The 21,345-nt window shown below is 41.2% G+C and overlaps 1 protein-coding gene across 2 annotated transcripts in view; it reads left to right on the forward strand.

Moving 5' to 3' along the window:
- Positions 1–19,078, forward strand: part of large1 (LARGE xylosyl- and glucuronyltransferase 1) — a 157,707-nt gene extending 138,629 nt beyond the window's left edge. For both annotated transcript variants that reach the window (XM_051392030.1, XM_051392029.1), the window contains 5 exons: positions 1,521–1,684; positions 12,803–13,081; positions 13,255–13,401; positions 14,535–14,730; positions 16,209–19,078. In XM_051392030.1, coding sequence (XP_051247990.1) covers positions 1,521–1,684; positions 12,803–13,081; positions 13,255–13,401; positions 14,535–14,730; positions 16,209–16,406 — 984 coding nt within the window. In that variant the 3' untranslated portion in view covers positions 16,407–19,078. The remainder of the gene's footprint in view (positions 1–1,520; positions 1,685–12,802; positions 13,082–13,254; positions 13,402–14,534; positions 14,731–16,208) is intronic.
- The last annotated feature ends 2,267 nt before the right edge of the window (positions 19,079–21,345 follow it).

Genomic DNA, 21,345 nt, shown 5'->3' on the forward strand with positions numbered 1-21,345 from the left:
AGGGCTTTCAGTCGCTCTGCCCCCAACTCTGGAACTCACCAACGGACCTAGGAACCTGGACTCTCTCACACTCTCAAATCAAGATTAAAACTCACCTATTCAGAACTGCCTACCCCACTTAACCATCTACATTATCTTTCTTATCTGTTTCTTATTTCTTGCTGTTTTTTTTTTTTTTTTGTGTTGTACGGTGTCCTCGAGTGCCCAGAGAGGCGCCTCTAATAATTTAATGTATTATTATTATTATTATTAGTTTGCACATTCAGGAACAGATAAGACTGCTTACACACGATTAACTCTACCCGGGTAGTAGTAGTATAATCAGTGCACACACGTACAAGGATCAGGAACTGAACCTTGAACTCTGAACTCAATACCTGACTCCTTAAAGGACTATTTGTTTTCTTTTATTATTTGTACAACTGAGAGAGCTCTATATGATTTTGTATTTTTATTTTCATTCATGTGAATTGCTGATCATATTGTTGGATTGCCTGAGGCAATAAATACTGTCAACTGTTCAATCCCCAAACTAACTCGTCCTGAGTTATTAAAGGCACCGCACCTCGGACCTAGGTAGATGTTAGTTGCTCTACTATTACTTCCTTTGGGTAAGCATTAGGGGCGCTACAAATGCATTATCAATTATTATTATTTTGCATCAGTGCGTGCCTTCCCAACATCAACACCGGTGCATATCACACATGACAAGCGTAACATGACGAGTACTTTTTACTTTTAGAATTTCACTTTTACTTGAGTAAAGAAGCTGAATCAGTTTTTTTAGTATCTCTATCTGTATCTGTATTTCTACTTGAGTAAATGAGTGTGTACTTTTTCGACCTCTGGAAAGCTGACATTATTATACACCCTAAAAACCTTGTAGTGAGAAGTTTGGGTTGGATGGATCAGTTAACACTGGAGTCCATTTCTGCCATCAGAGTAGTGGCTATTAATCCAAACCATGATTATTTCCTCACTTTTCTAAGTAGTTACTCAAAATGTAAATTAATGTCATGTCACATACAAACTTTTCTTGCTTTGTTGCAGCTTCTGCAGTGTAAAGATTGAAGGTTTAAAACACTATGAATGTGAGCAAACAATGATTTAATGAATCCAGCTTCACATAGATATGATATATGATAATATATGATAATTACCCTGCCTTTGAGCAAGACACTGAACCCCAAATTGCTCCTGATGGTTAGGCTTTGCATGGTAGCTCACTGCCATCTGTGTGTGAGTCTCTATGTGAATGGGTGATTGAGAGGCAAATTATAAAGTGCTTTGGATAAAAGCACTGTATAAATGCAGTTTGGTACACTTTTGCATATGTGAAGTGATTTACAATCTGTTTGGTTTAGCCCTGTTTTGATCTTGGTGCAGAAGGATGTTTTCCAGACAGAACGTCTGTGGACGCTACAGACTCTGATGCAACAATCAAAGTCTGCAGCATCATCTTTAACCTCCTGGTACATAAAATAGCTTACTGTTGGTGTTCCTCTCCTCTCTGCCTGCAGCTCCAGAAGACTCTGTCAGAACTAGACGAAGATGATCCTTGCTACGAGTTTCGTCGAGAGCGTTTCACCGTCCACCGAACTCACCTCTACTTCCTTCACTATGAGTATGAACCCAGCTCTGACAGCACTGACGTCACCCTAGTCGCCCAGCTCTCAATGGACAGGTACTGTTCTATACCAGCAGCAACAAAGCTCAGTCTTTTATAACCATAGTCTGTTGTTAAAAAATGTATCTTAAGACTCCATGTAAATGGAGAACTTTCTGTTCTGCACCTGTTCCACTGGTGTGCTTAGGTGTGAAAGTGGGCAGGACAGGACTCTACCGGTGTTATAGAATAGTAAAGTGGGAGGAGGTTTTTTTTTGGCCCCTAAGTTTCCAGAAGTGAGATCCACATATTTTCGAAATAGATAATGTTAAGTGACAATAAATAAGACCTAATCTGCAAGGCAGCTGGACTCAAGCTATGCTTGTGTCCTCAGTGTCCTTTGAGGAACTACTGGCAGCTACGGTGTGAGCTACGCGTGTGGTTTAATGTTAGGTTTGTGTGACAACGTGTGCGAGAAGTGACTGGTTGCTCGAAAACAACAATGGTGGCTGATGAAGAGATAGATGTTGCTAGGATCAGTTTTATTAGAACTGGAGAGTATTTCTTCATTGAAAGAAGAGCAAACAACGGCACTGAAGGCTTTTCTCCATGGGAAAGATGTTTTCTCTTGTCTTTCAACTGTCTTCGATAAGAGTTTAACTAGGTTATATGGTTTATCTGATTAGTCGAAGTTTGCTTTTTAATAGATAGATGGTTCATCCTATCACCTCAAGTATTTTTTGAAAGTGCCTGCCTAGAACTGTGGTTCTTTTAGAGCACGCCCAAGGCTTAGATGAGCAGGAAAATAGTTAAATCATCAGTACAGAAGATGAACAGCTGTCTGTGTTACATCTGGTTTTTGATCAAACATCAAAGGTACAAGCATGTGTTGATAAAACTGAGGAAGAGAAGTCACCTACGACTCCCAAGGAGATTTTGGTAAGAGACGTCCAATCAACTGCCAGCAGTGAGCTGACGATGAGAATTACGCTCATGGCAACAGGGTCACTTTTCATGGTTGAAGGTAGTTTTATTTATCATTTTACCACTATATGTTGTATAGCAAGTTGTAGTTCGCTTTATGCTGCTCACAAAAACACACTTTACATACAGTGCTGAAGATAAATAAAGCAGTCTCATAACCTGAGACTGCCACCAAGGTTATCAGTTCCTTTCATCAATGCAAGCACGTTTTTCTGACAGTTGCGCATTGAGAAACAATGTAGATGCTGCTGGAAACTGGCAACAAGAGTCATGGTGGTGGCCTCATTTCATGAAGAAACGCAAAATACTATATTTTTTTCTTCAGTGTTCAGACTCAGATACAATAAAACCGTTGTGTTGATGCTGAAAACCTGTGTTGATCAGAAAATTGATCAGGAAAGAACTAGACCAATAAGCAGAATCAATAATGGTTTTGGTATCAATAAAATCTTATTAGTTCCCATCCTTTATTTGGTCACAGAAGTTTACGAATTTGCTCATGGGATAGATATTGTCGTATTTAGACATGCAAACTCAGACAAAGAGAAAAACATGATTTCTCAGAACCAAAGTTGAAATAATTACAACCGGTGATGTCCATAGGATAAACCTTTAACATAACTAAATTCTCCCAGAGACCCTGTGTTTTTTTTGTTGAGGAACACTAAGGACATGATTAAAAGCAAACTTTTAAATTGGAATTTAAAGTGGAGAAAGGAGTACTTCAGATACCAGTGGCTGTCATTTGTGACATGAATACTTCACCACCTTTGAAGGCAGTGAAGTAGGTGAATCACTCACCATAAATAGCTTCAAGGAGAAATTGTGAAAGTGCATGCCTTTATCCCCAATTGTAAGACTCATCACATTGCTATTATTGGGGAGCCTGTGGAGTGCAGAGAGGAAGAGGTGCAGTTGAATTGGAACCAATTTTCTCTTGGTGGTGCTGCTGTTACTAGCCATGTCGAATGTTTTTTCTGAATCTACTGATACTTTTCCAGGGTCTTTTCCATGTACATGCACACACGAAAGCCCTGTGAGGATCCTAGCTCAGAGTGCACACGGGCACCGAATCAGATTTATATTTCATGTGACAGGGGCCATTTACAAGCCATGAAGTAGAGTGGTTGTCAGTGTTCTACTAACACCATGCTGAGAGACAATGGGGCATATTGACTGATCTGCAGTATCTGATGAGCTATACAACATTCTGCTTTTAGTGGATTTGAAACACCCCACTGTCAGATTTAATAAAGAGCATTATGTTAGTTCTGGAGATACAAACAAAATCCAGGGATTTTACCATCAAACATCATCAATCTGCCATTTATATGCTAATTTTGGTGTTTGTTTCATCGTTAATAGTAAGAAGGGGATTATAAGCAAATCTAACATCCAATTCTTCCTAAATTTGAAAGGTCTACATGTATCTGCTACCTCCTCTGTTTCTCTTCTCATAATGGGCTTGGGTCATTTAAGTCACTCAAGGTTGTCCCTGCGGACAATGGAATTGGACTGAATTAATTTCTTGATTAAAGTCCTTCAATGTCCTTCAATGTCCTCCCTGCTTAGGACAAGTCTGAAGCAGGGAGGACATTAAAACATAATTTATCTTCAAAACTTTTCATTTTATTTACTTTTACTAGTACACTTTTGGTCATTCAGATTTTGTAGAGCTGTGTTGCTCAGACACACCAGAAAGTGGATCAGTGAAATCATTTTTTATGTCTTTGTGAAGCAAAAACTTGGTAACTCTTAGACAGCACATTTAAGTCAAGGGAAAGTGTCTGTACCAATGTCTTCCTATAAACATCGCTAAACTGGGTGGTGATACACAGGTTGCAGAGTTTCCTCTGTGTTGATTTTGGAGCGGCAGGCCACCGCTGTTAAATTTCTGCCGCCACGGTATCAGGAATGGGGCAGACACACAATGTAGTCCCGGTTGCCTTTTAAATGATCCTGCCGACATAATGCACCCCCGTTGGCTGCCGCTCACATTGCAATTTAACAACAAGTAAAACTATTCAGAGGTTATTGGGGCTGTCCAGTTTAACTCCACATACTATATCAACTGGATTGATGTAGCTTATTGTCAAAACGTAGTAAACCTAGTAGAAGTACAAGTAGCAAAACAACAATGTAAAAATACTCCATTACAAGTAAAAGCCCTCCATTCAAAATTCTACTTAATAAAAAGTGCAGAAGTATTATTTTTATTATCAGCTAAATGTATTTAAAGTAAAGTAAAAGTACTTGCTCTTCAGAAAAATGTTCTCTGGGACTGAAATAGTGATTCCATCTGAAATCTAACTGTTATAGTGCTCACGATGGAGCTACAGAAGTTTTAAGTAGTCCAAAGAAGTAGCTCCCAACCTAGGTAGGAAAACCTAAAAAATAACATATATACAACAGGTCTATATCTCAGCATTTCTTTAAATTGTGTGAATAAAACTAAACTAAATTGTTATTTTTAAAGTTCAGGTTATTATTTAAGATCTAAACTTTAAGCTATTTTCACAGAGCCTTCACTCTCTTAAAAACAGCCTCTCATTTTACACAAACGTCCTGCAGTTATTGTGTTTACTGTTTGGGTTCATTGTACAGTTTATCAGTTGCTCTCATGTTATGCATTGAATATAATATTAATATCCATAAAATATGTCACTTAATCATTAGGGTTGTAAGAAATATTTTGTTTTGTGATATTGTATCGATTCTCAAAAACACTATTTATTTTTGTTGTTAAACTGAGGGCTGTGAAGTTGGACGTTACTGTCATAGATGCAACTGTTCAGTATCGTAATATATAGAATCGTAACCTGTGTATCGTGATACTTAAAATATCGCCAGATTCTTGCCAATACACAGCCCTATTAATCAGGGGTTATCAGTTTACTAAATCATAGAAAAGGGTTCCTTTAGGAAAAAACGTTGGGCACCACTGACGTGTCACCAGATAAATTGGAGGGGTTATGAGAAAATTCCTAGAAAAGGAAAATTAAAAAAGAGGTTTGGAAGAGAAACCTCTATGGTGGAACTGCTCAGAACAAGGGGCCAGAATATGTGCATGCATATGAAAGCTAACATGCACATACATGTTAATTTGTGTAATAAATAACTGATTTTCTGTAATCAAATCTGAAAGTTGCATGGAATTAATTTTACAGCAGGATGAACGGCATTAGAGTATTCAAACCTGCAACGAGCTCAACTGCTGCTGGCTTGCTCAAAACACACACTGACAAGAAAACAAAAACCTTACACATACAGGCTTAACAGGATCTGATTACCATCCTGTCTGTCCTCAGAATCAGCAGCTGCCGTTACTTTCTCTGCACAGTGTGTTTGTTTTTACCTCCACAGGTTGACAGTGGCTTAGTTTCTGCTTTGAGGACACCGAGATTCAAGAAAATAAGAAAACACTGAATTTACAGGATAGAAGCTGCCAGAGAGCATAAACACCAGTGTAGATTCTGCATAAATGCACCTGGGGATGCACAAATAACACAAAGCCTCACTCGTACCACTGGATACTGTGTCCCTTTTATCCATATAGCCTATTTTTTTGTTGGACTACTTAGAGTAAGGAAATATGCTATTGTTGATGTTTTCTGTGCCATCAGTAACTTGCTCAGTACCGGTTCAGTAGCTCCTCAGAATATTGAGGTAGGAAATGCTTGAAAAAGTGCTTAAACAGAAACATATATTACTTAAAGAGGTAAAAATCCACTGTGTTTCTATTCCCATGTTATGAGTTTGCCAACTTTACACACAGATTGGCCAGGTGTGTGAGGTGAGAAAGGATTTGAACTTCTCATGCTGTTTTTTTTAAATTAAGTATTTCCTTCGTGTAACACTGTGAATACCTTGAAGGAGAGACTGTCAGAGGGAGTGCACAGTGATGAACAACTGTTGCCTCTTTTTTTCATAGCAGGCTTTTTGTTCTACCTCCCAGTAAGGCCGTTTGGAACAACACACGCCTGCCGGCTTTAGACTGTCAAACAACACTTTATATGAACTAGTTTACCTTTATACCCCAACCTTAACTTCATTGTCCACAACCATCTAACCATTGTATTTGGAGTAAATGCATACTGAAGAACACCAATAGCTCATTTGCAGTACATTTAAGAAATTAAAGGTCCAGTATGTAACATTTAGGAGGATCTATTGTCAGAAATGGAATATAAGATTCCTAGGTATGTTTTCATTAGTGTATAATCACCTGAAAATAAGACTGGTTATGTTTACTACCTTAGAATGAGCAGTTATCTACAGAGGGAGCGGGTCCTCTTCACAGAGTCCACCATGTTGAACCGCCATGTTTCTAACGTAGCCCAGAATGGCAAATCAAACATTGACTCTAGATAGGGCTTTTTGTGAGTTTACAGCCACCGTAGTTTCTCCTACATGCTTGGTAGGCGAGTGGGATTCAGTCTAGGGCTGCACGATATGGTGAAAACATTATATTGACAGATACTGTGATATGATTCACAGATTTAATTTTCACTGAAAAACGATTAAAATCATCATGATGGGACATTTTTGGGGGTTCTCTACCCAACAAACATGTTTGTAGGCCAGGTTATCTCTGCAGAACTACAGTACATTTTTACAATGCTGTTTTGTTAAACATTTTACCTCTATCCAAAAATTACAGCTTCCGCAATTTAGATATTGCACTTAGCCCTAATTCAGAGGTGCAACTTCAAGTGGAAAGATTTAAAGCTAGAGTGTCATCGTAAGACTCTCTAGTGTACATATAGTGGTCTCTAACTGCTTCCCAAACTACTGTTCTTATACATACACATAAACCTGGAGTTCTTGAAATGTCAGTTATCTCCACCTCAAGAGCCTGTTATAAAATGTCAAGGATGTGATCGTGTCTTGCTTTCTTCAGGTTTCTCCACCAGTAAAGACAATGCCTGAATTTTGAGATCAGCAGCAAAATTAATTAAGAATAATGTTTTGGGGTGAACAGAATTGTAATTACTGCAGCCCCTCTAATCCTGTTTTCTGATCGAATCACCTTGTTTCTAGTTTGGTTAATAGGGTCTGGGATATTACATAACTACATAAATAGAGCTGACCCAGGCTACAGATTTTCCAAGTCGACTAGTAGTTGTTAGTTAAAGCCAATAGTCGACTAGTCATCACACGTTTATGAGATTAATTTAATTAACCTGCTATGTCTTCATTGTCCTCTGAGTCAGAGTCCTGGTTGGAGCCATTGTTAACCAGCTGGGATCTGTTGCGCGCTCGCCCAGCTCCTGCTCATTCTGTATCCACTCCCTGGTAGTATTCCCCGCTGGGTCTCCTCGCTCAATGTCCTTCCAACAGTGCACCAGTAAGAGACACAGAGGGCTCTATCTTGCACTGAGCGCAATTGACTTTGTACACTGGCGCTTGTATAATTCCTATTTTGCACTCGACGCACATTGGAATTTTCCCTCCACCAATGCACGTCCTTAAATTAGGGAATGAACTTGCGCTCCGGGGGGGCGGTTCAGCGAAAAGAGGAGACGTTCCCTGGTGCTATTTTGCTGTTTCAGAAAACAATTCCGCCACAGACCAGGAAAAAGCTACTCTAAAGTCAGTGGCGCTTATTCAGATGCTATTTTAAGGGCGCAGACTTGAGGGGATGCGCCTGAGAGGCAGCAGCAACATCGCCACCCGGTCAGGACGGGCATTAATACTTTGCCGCATCCCGGACAGCTCCCGCTCCAGCATGTCAAACCCGGTTTGCTGCAGGAACAGGGGGGTCCTCCGGCGTGTAGTGGGTCTGGATCCTCTGCACCTTGGTGTTTGCGCTGCTCCCTCCTCAGCTGGCCCTTGCGCACTGCTCCCGAGGCCAGGGTCTTCTTCCTGCAAAGCTGCGTTACATTGTTTTGATTTATTGTATGGCTGTGTTACATTTATTTCATGTCAATAATGTCACTTCTCGGTCTTTTACGGCCCTGACGAGAACGTCGGTCTCCTCGGCTGTGAACCGCTCCTGGCGTGCGCCTGGCAAATCCACCGTTATAATAATCCGCCATGGAACAAGCTCTGATTGGTTTATTGCACGTTACGCCCAAATCACACCTATGACTAATGTAGCTACTTCAGACCAACCCATTTTAGATTTACGCTGGGCGCAAGAGTCATTTATCCCGCTGGCATAATAGCAACAGCGCCCGAGATCCGCCCACAAAGCTACTTGCGTTTTGCGTTTGATACTTGCGTTTCAGATCGGCAAGATAGGGCCCACTGTGTTACAAGAGAAAAGGTCTGTGTTGCAACAATGCTACTTTAGTCCTGGTGACAAGGCGCAGCTCCCAAACAGAGTTTGTTTTGTTGTTCTGCGACTATACTAAAAGTGCGTCAACTAAGACTCTTCTCATTGACTAAAGGTTAAGTTGACTACTAGTCTGAAAATGCCCTCCTGTACTTGCTCACGTGGCTCAAGGATGGTGACAGGGGCTGAATGAAGCCTTGAAACCAACAGAGACTGAGAGCCAGGCTAATTGTTTAGTAACCTTAGAATCTGAGCACTAATTAAAGTACAATAGAGTGATGAACATTCCGGCCCATACCATTGCTGTAAAACTGATCATTCCCTCAAATGTTTTCTTTTTGTTGTAATTTAGCTGTAATTCTGTAAATCCTCTGGGGATTAAAATCCCTTCCTTCACAAAATTCCTTACCTAAAGAACACAAACTGGATCCTATAAACTCAAACAGTTCTTGAAGCGAAATCAGTCAGTCATGTAGTCTTGAATGATCCAGTAAATAACTATTGTTACGTTTGCATCTTTTGTACTGTGTCTCATCCAGTGACGACTGGTGGAGATTTTGGGTGGGTGGGCTAACAAATGCATTACACTCATCAATACATCACACAGCAGCAACAGCAGCATCACATCAAGTTACAGCAACAACAATGTATACTTTGTTATAGCAAGGGCTCTACGGCAACACTGGGGAGACAAATTTCAATTTTATTTGTATAGCGCCAATTCATAACAGAAATTATCTCAGGACACTTTTCAAACAGAGCAGGTCTAGACCGAACTCTTTATAACATTATTTACAGAGACCCAACAGTACCACCATGAGCAACTCTTGGAGACAAGGGCAAGGAAAAACTGCCTGTTAAAAGGCAGAAACCTAGGACAGATCCTCCGGCTCTAGGTGGGTGGTCGTCTGCCTCGACCAGTTGGGGTGAAAGAGAGAGAGAGAGAGAGAGAGAGGAAACAGACAGACAGACAGAGAGAGAGACAGACAGCACATGCCAATTGCGCTACAACTACATTATAGAAAAATAGCAGCAACAATTTGCAACACCATGTACCAGAAATAAATCTATAAAACCAAAGCAAAAAGAATTATTTGTAAAAGAGAGAGTTGTTTCAGAGCTTGGGCAGACCTTATTTAAAACGCCGCTCACATCGACGGCCTTTCTGTGAAGCAAACAGGTTAATCACCATGTCAAACTCCACAGTGCTGTACCTCACCATCAGCTCACCTTTCAGTTTCTCCCTGCAGATCATTGGGTAATGTGCACATGCAAAGACAACAAGTGCCTGGCTTTCTCAAAGCGCACTGTGTGCTTATCAGACACATTATCAGAGCGCCGCATCCTGCGCCGCGTTACAGCGGCTGCAGCGGCTGCAGCTGTGTCCACATCTGGATGTGGCTGGTTGTCATCTGTGGTCAGCAGTTCAGATATGAAGCACGGAACATTCTCCAGGCCCTGTCTCGTTCTGAGAGAATCTGTGGTCTTAGACGTGTACTTTGCAACCTGTGTGTTTGACAGGTGATCTGCTGATTGACTGTCTAAAAAAGAGAACTGGTCCCCGCTGGAGTGAAGTGGGAGATTAATCGGACCCCCGCAGGGCGAGCTTGTGTCCCCACAAAATGTAATACAGTCAACAATCTGTGATAGTGAATGCCTGTGTTTCTTTACCAGCTCGTTGTGTCTCTGTACAGCGGTGCGGTGACCCTCATTAAGCTGACAGGCGATTTTCACTTTACCCAGCAATGACAGCTTTACCCTATTTCCAATGTGGCTCGTGCATCATTCATGTTTCCTAATTTTGTCGGATAAATATTTTAAATCCACAATTCCTTGTTGGGTCCAAGCCGTGTCTCCTCCAAACAGCAAACATGGAACCAGAAAAGTGAATTCCTAGCTACACTTGCTGTTAGCCAGTCCGTTAGCTGAAACCATGTAACACAAAACTAAGATTTTGTCGTTTGTTCTTTTGTGTTATTTGAACATCGTTTGGATGATGTGTTCCCAATCTCTGTATTTCCATTTTTTCCTCCAAAGACTTTAAAGAAAATTGATTAGAAAGTAAATAATCCACCTCGTTCATGTTCATGCTAACGCCCGCCAGACTACGAACTAGCCTCACTGTACTGTAGCTACTGCGCTGTGATTGGTCGAAGGTCACTGTACTGTAGCTACTGCGCTGTGATTGGTCGAAGGTCACTGTACTGTAGCTACTGCGCTGTGATTGGTCGAAGGCACTGTACTGTAGCTACTGCGCTGTGATTGGTCGAAGGTCACTGTACTGTAGCTACTGCGCGTGATTGGTCGAAGGTCACTGTACTGTAGCTACTGGCTGGATTGGTCGAAGGTCACTGTACGTAGCTACTGCACGTGATTGGTCGAAGGTCAGCCTTTGGGCAGATGAAATTAGCCCAAATGGGCAGCATATGAAGGGCGTGTCAGGACACCTGTCAATCAAAGTCAATGGAAGCTTACGCTACTTTGCTTGGGCGAATGAATTTAGCCCATTCACAGAAAACCCAAGATGTATCATATATCCTGGGTTTTCTGTCACTTTGGTGCTGTTGCTGCTCTAGGTTCTACCAAATTTCAAAACAATATGTTCTAAGGTTTTTAATAATAGTTTTTCATCTTTACTGTAAAAGATGGGGGAGGCTAGCCCTGTTAGCCCATATATACCAGCCGTCCCTGGTCTCGTGTATTTGTTGCTGATTTTTATACATTTTAAAAGCTCATCTAGGGACGGGTATTGCAAATTAGCTTAGGCTATAAATGATGTGGTGTGTGGCATTTTTTTATGCTACATACTTGTCCCTATACAAATAAACAATTAAATTAAAACATTGCTGCATCTAGAGGCTGGTAGCTGGCTTTTTTCCTGTTTTAGTGAGGCCCGTGGTGGCTCTGTGTAGGGAAGAATTGGCATATTCCAGATCCAAAACAGTGTTAGACACTTGGAAAACAACCTCACCTTCAGATAGAATACCAAATGAATTGTTACTGAGGTGGGAAGCATGCAGAGGAACTGAGAGAGAGAGAAGGGAAGGAGACTGACAAAACTTGGTTTTACAAATCAAAGCATAGAGGCTTCAGAGTTTAAAATACTGAAATATACCTAGCTCAGTAAAGGGAAAAACAATAATATGTATTAGTTCTCGTTGTCTCTCCAGCATCCCCACTGTACAGCAGGTGTCTTTTGCATATTCAGAGTGAGGCCAGCCTGACCAAAATGTTTTCAAAGCTGAACTCCTCAAAGCAAAGCCAAGTCTCCAGCTAAGGCACGCAGTCTCAAGCTTTCCTTAATGCAACAAATATAAAACAAATATCAGTACTCATTTTCATATCAAGTCCAAGGTTGAGTTACTCATTATTTCATATCATCACAAAAAGCTATTAAAGCTGTGGGCAGCAGTGGCTAATTGTAATGGTTATGTTGTGTCACAAAGAAACAGAAACAGTTGGAAACAGCCACGAGGCTCAATACTTTGTTTCAAATCTTCCAGATTCTGCCAGATCAGTAGATAGCAGCCCCCAGAACACAATCAACACGTCTTAGAAGGGCACTCTACCCATTTTTGTTATTTACCAAAGGTTTCTTGGAACTCTTCATTACACAGGATGTGTATTCAGAAGTTTATTTGATATTGGAAAGTTTATGTACAGCTGTTGGTTAAAGCTGGCTGTTGAACCTGAATACCTTTTTAATGCAAACCAAAATCTGTCTGCAGTATAGTGTATCTAAAACTGTCAGTTAGTAGTTAGTATCTTGTTCAGACCAATTAGTAGCTTGTTCACACAAGCTGCTATCTTTGGACAGTTATAATCTTTTACCAGAAAAGCACTTCTTTCACTTTTGGGTCTTTGTTTCAATGTATAGTGTTGTATAGTAAGACATTTTTGTGAGTTCACCCATTTCTGTGTCCCACCGCCTGCAGGCTCCAAATGTTGGAGGCCATCTGTAAGCACTGGGAAGGCCCCATCAGCCTGGCCCTGTACCTGTCTGACGCTGAGGCCCAGCAGTTCCTGCGCTACGCTCAGGGCTCTGAGGTGCTGATGAGCCGCGGAAACGTCGGCTACCACATCGTCTACAAAGAGGGACAGTTCTACCCGGTCAACCTACTGCGAAATGTGGCCATGCGGCAGGTCAACACTCCCTACATGTTCCTATCAGACATCGACTTCCTGCCCATGTACGGCCTATATGAGTACCTCAGGTAAGGAATCAGATGGAAACCAGCTAAGTTGCCAGTGGTCCTTCCACCTCTGCGTCTGGCTTTTAGAAAAACAATTCATATTTTTTAACACATTCTCACATCATGAGCTATTATACATGCATGCTATATTAATATACTCTATGTAGTCTAATCTTATCTGTGTGTGTTTTTAGGAAGTCAGTGGTGCAGCTGGAGATGGCCAACACCAAGAAAGCTTTGGTGGTTCCAGCTTTTGAGACACTGCGATATCGTCTGTCTTACCCAAAGTCCAAGGCTGAGCTGCTCTCTCAGCTGGACATGGGCACACTCTTCACCTTCAGGTGATCCACTTCTCTCTTTCTATAACCAGCAACGTTCAAGGGCCTTCAGATTTTCATTCAACAAAACACTGCAGCAATTTTTTTCATTTCCCTGTGCATGATAGAAAAAATCAAATAAAAAGATAATAAGCAATTAAAATGATGGACAGCTACTGTGGGTGTACAGTTGAATTGTGGGAATGCCACTGTGAACTTTATCATGGAAAATAAGAAAATCCATAAACAATGTCATATTTGTGGTTGACACTGTCTATAGCTGTTAATTGCATTTTAATAAAAATAAGTTTTTGTCACATTTGCTAAAACTTTCACTATATCCTGACAGTAAAACATGAATCGATAATCTGTGTAAAAAATCAGGTTCCTCTGGTTCCTCCTGGTGCTAATGGCATTTATAACAATCCAATCGAGCTGAGAAAGATAGTTGATTGTTGAGTCTCATTCTCAGGGCGTCAAATACAGACACTTTGGGACCCTGGGAATTACTTTCTTCAAGCTTCCAGTCCAAAGCATCTTTCTATCTTCTCGCCATTGCCATTATATTGCACAGTAACCCCTCCGCTAGCACACCTATGGAGGAAGTGTTGTTTTGGGTGAAATGACCCTTTAATATAATTTTTCCAGGTAAGATGAGTCAGTAACCATTATATACATATATCTCGGTGGAAAAATAGCCATAATTGTGGTTGTTTAAGCCACATAGCCCTGCTACACCACCCACTGTGGACTTGAGGCAGCAACATGTCAGTAGGACTCTTGTGTATGGCCGGAGAAGAGGGGTGTTTTTTGTCCTCCAGTGTGCAGCCCTTACAGGCAGTCACGCCTCCTTCAGTCACACTCACTTTTATTTGCCCGGCTAGAATTTGCAGTCAGTAAATACCTCTTTTATCCTGACTGTTGGTGGAGAAAGAAGTGTGATGGCACAGACAGAAAAAGAGACAACACAACTTTTTTCCCCATCAAAAATGATTCGGTTTACAGTGTGAGGTAAACAAACACTCTAAATAGAGGCTAGATTTTTTATGATACGGACAGAGGTTTGCCACCTAATATTTTAGAAACTATAAGTCTCTCACAAAGATTGGCTCACACTCGTTCTAACAATAGTTTGATGAAACCTTCTCTCCTGCCAGGTACCACGTGTGGACTAAAGGCCACGCTCCAACTAACTTTGCCAAATGGCGGACAGCCACCACGCCCTACAGGGTGCAGTGGGAGGCCGACTTTGAGCCCTACGTCATGGTGAGGAGGGACAGTCCTGAGTATGACCGCCGCTTCGTAGGCTTCGGCTGGAACAAGGTGGCTCACATCATGGAGCTGGATGCACAGGTAACTATTTACCCAACTCTTACTTTCTATCTGCTGTCTATACTGTGTGCTCAATGCCTGAGTATGTATACTTCTTCCATACTTTACTTTCTGGTGTCTGCAGTTCATGAAAAAGTTAAATTATAAAAAAAAAATTTTTTAATGTGTTTTTATTTTAGGAAATCAGTTCTGTGCAGTACATTTGTATTATGAATGTACAGCTGTAAATAAAAAGTCCATCCATGCATCTCATTATGATTAGGCTTTATTATTTAGGCTCTATGAAGTTGTGTTAGGTCAGGTTTGGATGAAGTACTCAATATCTGTCTTTGCAATGACCTATTCAATGAAATGCCAACTCATAATGAAAAAGCCCTTTATAGAAGCAGCCCCACTAATCTTGTCAAAGTGAAGTGTGATTGCTTGAGAGTCTTGGTTCCTGATTTCTGCTGCTGGTTCCGCAATAAAGGTAACTGATGGGAAATGAGTTGTAATCTTATCAATAAAGCTGCACCGAATTATATTTTATTATATTAAAGAAGGATTCTTTTTTATATGTAATGTGTAAGGTGACATTGGTAGAGATAAACCCACAGAGAATAATGACCCAGTCTGCAGTTCCCCCTGCTCTACAAAGCTTTTAGCATATTTTAGATCATTGTTTTGGTTTCTCCATCAACAGACTCTGCTCTCATTGTTTCTGACAGCAGCAGCAGCTGTTTTCAGTGACTAAGCTGTGATAAACCTACTGTGCATTACCTGCCCAGCACCAAACAGCAGCTCAGCATAGTTTAGCTTAGTTTACCAACAATGTTAAAGATCATTGTGACCTCAAAGTAGGTTTTTAGCCATGATTTAAGAATAAATTCCAGATTTAACACACGTTGACTGGGATGACCAATGAATAAACATTAGGTAGCACGGGCTGTCATCTTCCATCATCATCCATTCTGCCTTTCACTTCCTGCCTCATTCTGAAAAATCACATCTGTTGACGAAACATACTTGAGTACATGTGTACCTATTCAGCCAATACATCTATGATAATCCTTCATTCATTTGAACTCCTTTGGCTAACTGCCATTTAGCCAAAGAATGCACCTATTCCTTTCATGTAATCCTTTCCAAGTCCATTCCATTCACTGTATATATTGTTATTATGTACATTATGAGTCTGCACAGACATGGGTGTAAGCTGCAACTTGACTGGTTGGCGGTTTTGATGGTAGATGAGACAAACTAATGAGGTAAAGGAAACATTTCTTTGATTATTAGGCTACACCGGGAGCACAGTCACAGAACACATCCCTTTACATTTATGGCACTGCCAGTCAGTTTGGTGTTATAGTTTATTTTTTGGATTAGTTTAAGAGTAATTTCTGTCCTGTCACTACTTGGTTTGTTGTGACAGAACTCTTTATAACTCTTGACAGCCATCTTTGCTTACTTACTGTAAAAAGTAACCAAAACAACTTCTTCCCGTCCTTCTCTGTCCACAGGAGTACGAGTTTGTGGTTCTGCCCAACGCCTACATGATCCACATGCCTCACGCGCCCAGCTTCGACATCACCAAGTTTCGCTCCAACAAGCAGTACCGGGTCTGCCTCAAAACCCTGAAGGAGGAGTTCCAGCAGAACATGTCACGACGCTACGGCTTCGCCGCCCTAAAATACATGACAGCTGAGAACAACAGCTAGCCACCACTGCAGACCCTCACGCCCCCGTCCCTGAACTACTGACACACTTCATGGGCTGTGGAGGGAGGGGGGGCACAGGTAATGAGACAGCCCACCTGAGGCCATTGGGACACTTTGAGACTTGAGTCCCTCAGACTTTGTTAGAACGTTTGACCCTCAGTGTTGGGACTGCAAGGGTCTTTATGTCCATTCTTTGTCCTCTGATGTGGATAGAAGAGATCATCCACGAGGAGATGTAAAAGCTGTGACAGACGACATGAGTGACTGCCAGGCCCAGGTCCTGGCTGTGTGGGGGCCTGAGATTTGGCCCTGAAATCTTACAGACAGCAAGCAAAGAAAAGCAGACTTTTAATGCCTTGCCATATTTGTAAGACCAGTGGCAGAGTGGTGGGCTTGCGTGTAACATTATGTATGTATGCGTGTGTGTGTGTGTGTGTGTGTGTGTGTGTTCATGCAGGTAGATGAAAACGGTGACTGTGTATGTGTTCCTCCAGGACAGTGCTTAGCAAAAAGCTTAAGGAGAGCTGAAGATGTGAGACATTGTGGGCTTACATCCTGTTTGCACGCCTTCCAAGTGCCAACAAAGAGCAGCGGCAGTTTGACTGACAGCGCAACCCCGACTCAAATGCAAATCGTCACCAGGCGGCGAGATAAGACAAAGCGGTAAACATGTCTGCGCAGATTTTGAAAATCTCATTGTGACAAGTGACACGCACTCAGATACTGAGGCGTGCAGCCAGCCAGCCGACCAGCTGCTGCTGCTTAATTTGTTTGATAGCCGATACAGATCAGAATAAATCCTCCTCCTCGTATGACAAGGGAAGTTAAGTGCAAGGATGGCTGGAGGTCGTCCGTGCGGTTGATATTCAGGGTATCTCCACATCAGCCTGAGCGTGCTGCTACAGATTGTTTCCAGTGTTTTGTTACGACTGAATCTGACAGCAGCTGGTGCGGTGTGCTTTATTTTTGTGTGTTGTAAATTGATGCCAGTGCGGTCTGCCCAAACACCTGCTGAAGTCCCGTCGGTTTGTGAAGCCGCCGCCCCACCGCGCCGTGCAGCACACTGAGGCAAAGCACCAATCACTGAGCTCCCTGTTGACTTTCCCTTCCAACAATCAGTATTATTTATCAGTGTGTTTACAGTCCTGATGGGCGGAGCAGGGAGGGCCTCCTCCACACAGCGTCAGGAGGATCTGAGGACAGGAAGGAGAGTTTAAATTCTGAAAATCAACAACAGTCAGGAGAGAGCAGCAGACAATGTTTTCTCTCTTTCTCTCACTCTTTTTCACCCTGGCTTCTAGTTTGACAACATTATAGTGATATGATTTATAGTGATGATGATTTAGGTAAAGTGTGGTCATCTCACTGGGAGTCCAGACAGGAGTATCATAGAAATATTATACTGGGCTTGTAATGATGAAGTAAAAATCCTGATATGATTACAGCTGTTTCATAATTGACAAATACAACATTAGGGTAGTAGTGTATTTACAGTAGCCTTTTAATTAGTAGAGCTGTACCAAAATGTTTTACATTCTGAGCTTCTATTGAGGAACAAAGCTTTCCATATCTGACATCATACTTTATAACCATCATCCTAAAAAAAAAAAAAATTTTAATAAAAAGAAACCTCCAACAAAATCTTCACTTTAAATTAAGTAATTGATCAGATCAAATGAGTTAGTTGTTGGCTGGAATGCTATCTAGCTTTCAACTATCCGGTACAGCCCTGTTAATTAGCTAACAGCTATCACTGAACAAACCCAGTGAATTGCATTTACAGACTACAAACAAGACAAAAGTTCTATCAACTTTACAGGCTCATTCATGCCGTCTCGCCAGCATAGATCATTCAGTATTTAAACTGATCAGGGATCAGGTAACCACTGCAGCAGCTCACTCGTCATGATGATTTGTGTTGAAATTGTGTGGTACAGGTGAGAACTCAGAAAAAAACGTGGACCTTGAGTTGGGATCAAGGTCAAGAATGAGTCAACATGAGAAGTAAAAGTGTGCAGGTCAATAAATTCATCTCCATGACAACTGAGCAAACTCCATCTGCGAGAAGCCAACAGGAAATAGTAAATGTACCTTGAGTTGGAATTGTTTTGTCAAATTAATTTCACTTTTAGGACTTAAATACACCAGTGGAGAACTCATTTGAAAGTCTCCTCAGGTTTCTGTCCAGGACCTCAGTGGAGGCTGATCCACACAGTAAAGTCCTGATAGACTGTGATGAGGTTCATGATGTCAGGCTGGTTGTTCGGCCAGTACACACCGTTGTGAAACTAGAAGCCGCTCTCTCTTTCTGTGTCTCTCTCTCTGTACAGGAAAGTTGAAGAAGGGCTCAGTGCGGTCATTCAGGTGTGTGTGTATGTGTGTGCCCATTGTGTGTCTGATTGTACATGTATGTTCAGTATGCAGGTGTGTGTGTGTGTGTGTGTGTGTGTGTGTGTGTGTGTGTGTGTGTGTGTGTGTGTGTGTGTGTGTGTGTGTGTGTGTGTGTGTGTGTGTGTGTGTGTGTGTGTGTGTGTGTGTGTGTGTGTGTGTGTGTGTTTGACTCTGCTCTGAGTGTGTGTGTGTGTCTTTGCAGGGCTGAGAGGAGCCACAGTGTTTAAGTAGGACAGTGCTGACTGATGCTGCTACCTGAATAAAAACGAAGTCAAACACTGTGTTGTTATTTTGTTTCATCATTTCTGTCTCTGTGAATATCGGTTTAGCCTGATGAACCCAAACAGAGTGCGCACTAACTGTTACACCTCATACAGTGAAACAGTGTGTATTTGTACTCGTAGGGATTCCCGAGAGAGTACCACCTCTTAATGGTTAGAGAGAATGAGTTAATGGGGCCCTCTGCTGTTTTTACATGTCAGAGTAAGTTTACTCATCAAAGAGACTCCAATAAAAATAGCTGTATAATGTTTCTGTGTCACAGAAGCTAAGAAAGTCTAAGAAATGTCATATTCTCTCTCCCAAGTCATCAAATACCGCCCTCACTTCAAAATATGATGCTGTAGCATAATTTCTTGGTTGCACCCGCCATCAAGGTCAGGTCAGACGTAGTTTAAAGAGCGAGAAATAAACAGAAACACAGGATATGAACCAAGGAGATTGCTGTTGGTGTCCCGTATAAGAACCAAAAGTAAACTATTTCTTTTACTAAGTTAACTTACATAACATACTTAAGTTATGTGAGGTATGTAACATAACTTGTAATCTTTTACTAACCTAAACTAGCACTTTTTGTAAAAGGGTTACCATTTCACAACATTAAAGCTGCAGTAGGTAACTTTTATTTTACTTTATTTTAATTTCTTATTTTTTACTACATATTTGCTAAAACTTTCACTTTCACACAAGATAAACTGTGAAAAAAATCAGGTTCCTCTGGGTCCTCCTAGTGCTCCTTATGGCATTTGCAAGAATCCACTGCGACTGAACAAAAACAACCAATCAGAACTAAGAAAAATATCTGATTGTTGAGTCTCATTCCCAGGGTGTCAAAAACCGTCGCTTTAGGTCCCTGTGAATGAGACTCAGCAATCAACTTCAAGCCTTTAACCCAGCATGTTTCTATCTTTTCTCAGTTTTTGTACACACGGTGGATTCTTTTCACAGATTTTCTGTCTCATGTACTACTGTCAGGATATAGTTTTTAGCAAATATGAGTAGTTATCTACTGCAGAAAAAACATTTTTGTGTGTGTGTTTAACACTAGAAACTTGAACAAGTCACTATGCATGCCATCTCAAAACATTCAGGTTTTCCTTGTTATAAGTATTGTTCTTTCCAAGATGTGTCCAAGGAAAGTATTAAGAAGTTATTGGATTTATATTTACCAAATCAATATATCACATGAGGCAGTGGTTGAGACCTCTGATAGCTCGGATTTAGTGAATACTGTGATCTGTTTTTCAGCTCCATGATGCTTAGCCTCACTATTTTTATTACTATTTATTATTTTCAAATATACTGCCACGACATATTATTATACCCATAAAACATGAGAAAAGGATTCATTTGTACATCACTTTAGACAAAAGCATCTGCCAATAAACAAATGTGACTAGTATCGCGATGCCAGTTATTAGAGAAAGGGACCTTTCTGATTCTCCTAATCGTGGTGAACCTTCGTGCTACTTTTTGATTCATTTTTATTTGCCGTCTTCTTTCCTATGAAGCCAGCTGTTTAATCCTCAGCCTGTAGTCCTGCTGACAGTGGGACAACCCGACCAAAGGAAAAGGGGGCAGGGAGAGTGGAGCACCTAGTTTATCAGCTCCCTGGAGTCTGACTGTCCCCTGTAGAGCCATCCCTTAACTTCCATTTAATGAAGGTCCCTCGACACCATTTCTCTTATCGGATAGGCTATTAAAAGTTTTAGTGGAGCCGCTCATTAATTCAATTTAAAATTTAATGCCCGAATTTGAGCTGACTTTTAGATAATACATTCAGAGGATTGGAGGAGGTTAGCCTTCTGCAGTGATACACTGTGGATTTTTAAGGCTGCACCTACAGCTGTGGTTGTCTAGGAGAACAGTGCACATTGTCAAGCTAACTGGAGCTTTAAAGGGCCAGTGTGAAGGATTTAGTGCCTAGATGGCACTGTAGATTGCAACTCCCTCGCTTCACCCTATGGAGAAACTACGGTGGCCGAATGAATGAAAACATACTTATGAATATTATATTCCATTTCTGACCATAGATCCTCCTAAATGTTACACACTGGACCTTTAAAACACAACATACATTAATCCAGAGGTAAGTTGTCATTCTGCCCACGTACTGTAGAGATTTTACCTGCAGACTGCCTGATGAAATAAGCATTGAGTATGTGTCTTTGCTTTGGTGGTGGTGTTCATATCGGTCAAGAAGATGTAGAGAAATAACTCTAGTCTATTATTTTGTCCAACTGGACTTTCCAAACTTAAAGGATCATTT

This window comes from Dicentrarchus labrax, unplaced genomic scaffold (assembly GCF_905237075.1).
Source record: "Dicentrarchus labrax unplaced genomic scaffold, dlabrax2021, whole genome shotgun sequence".
Classification (NCBI taxonomy): domain Eukaryota; kingdom Metazoa; phylum Chordata; class Actinopteri; family Moronidae; genus Dicentrarchus; species Dicentrarchus labrax.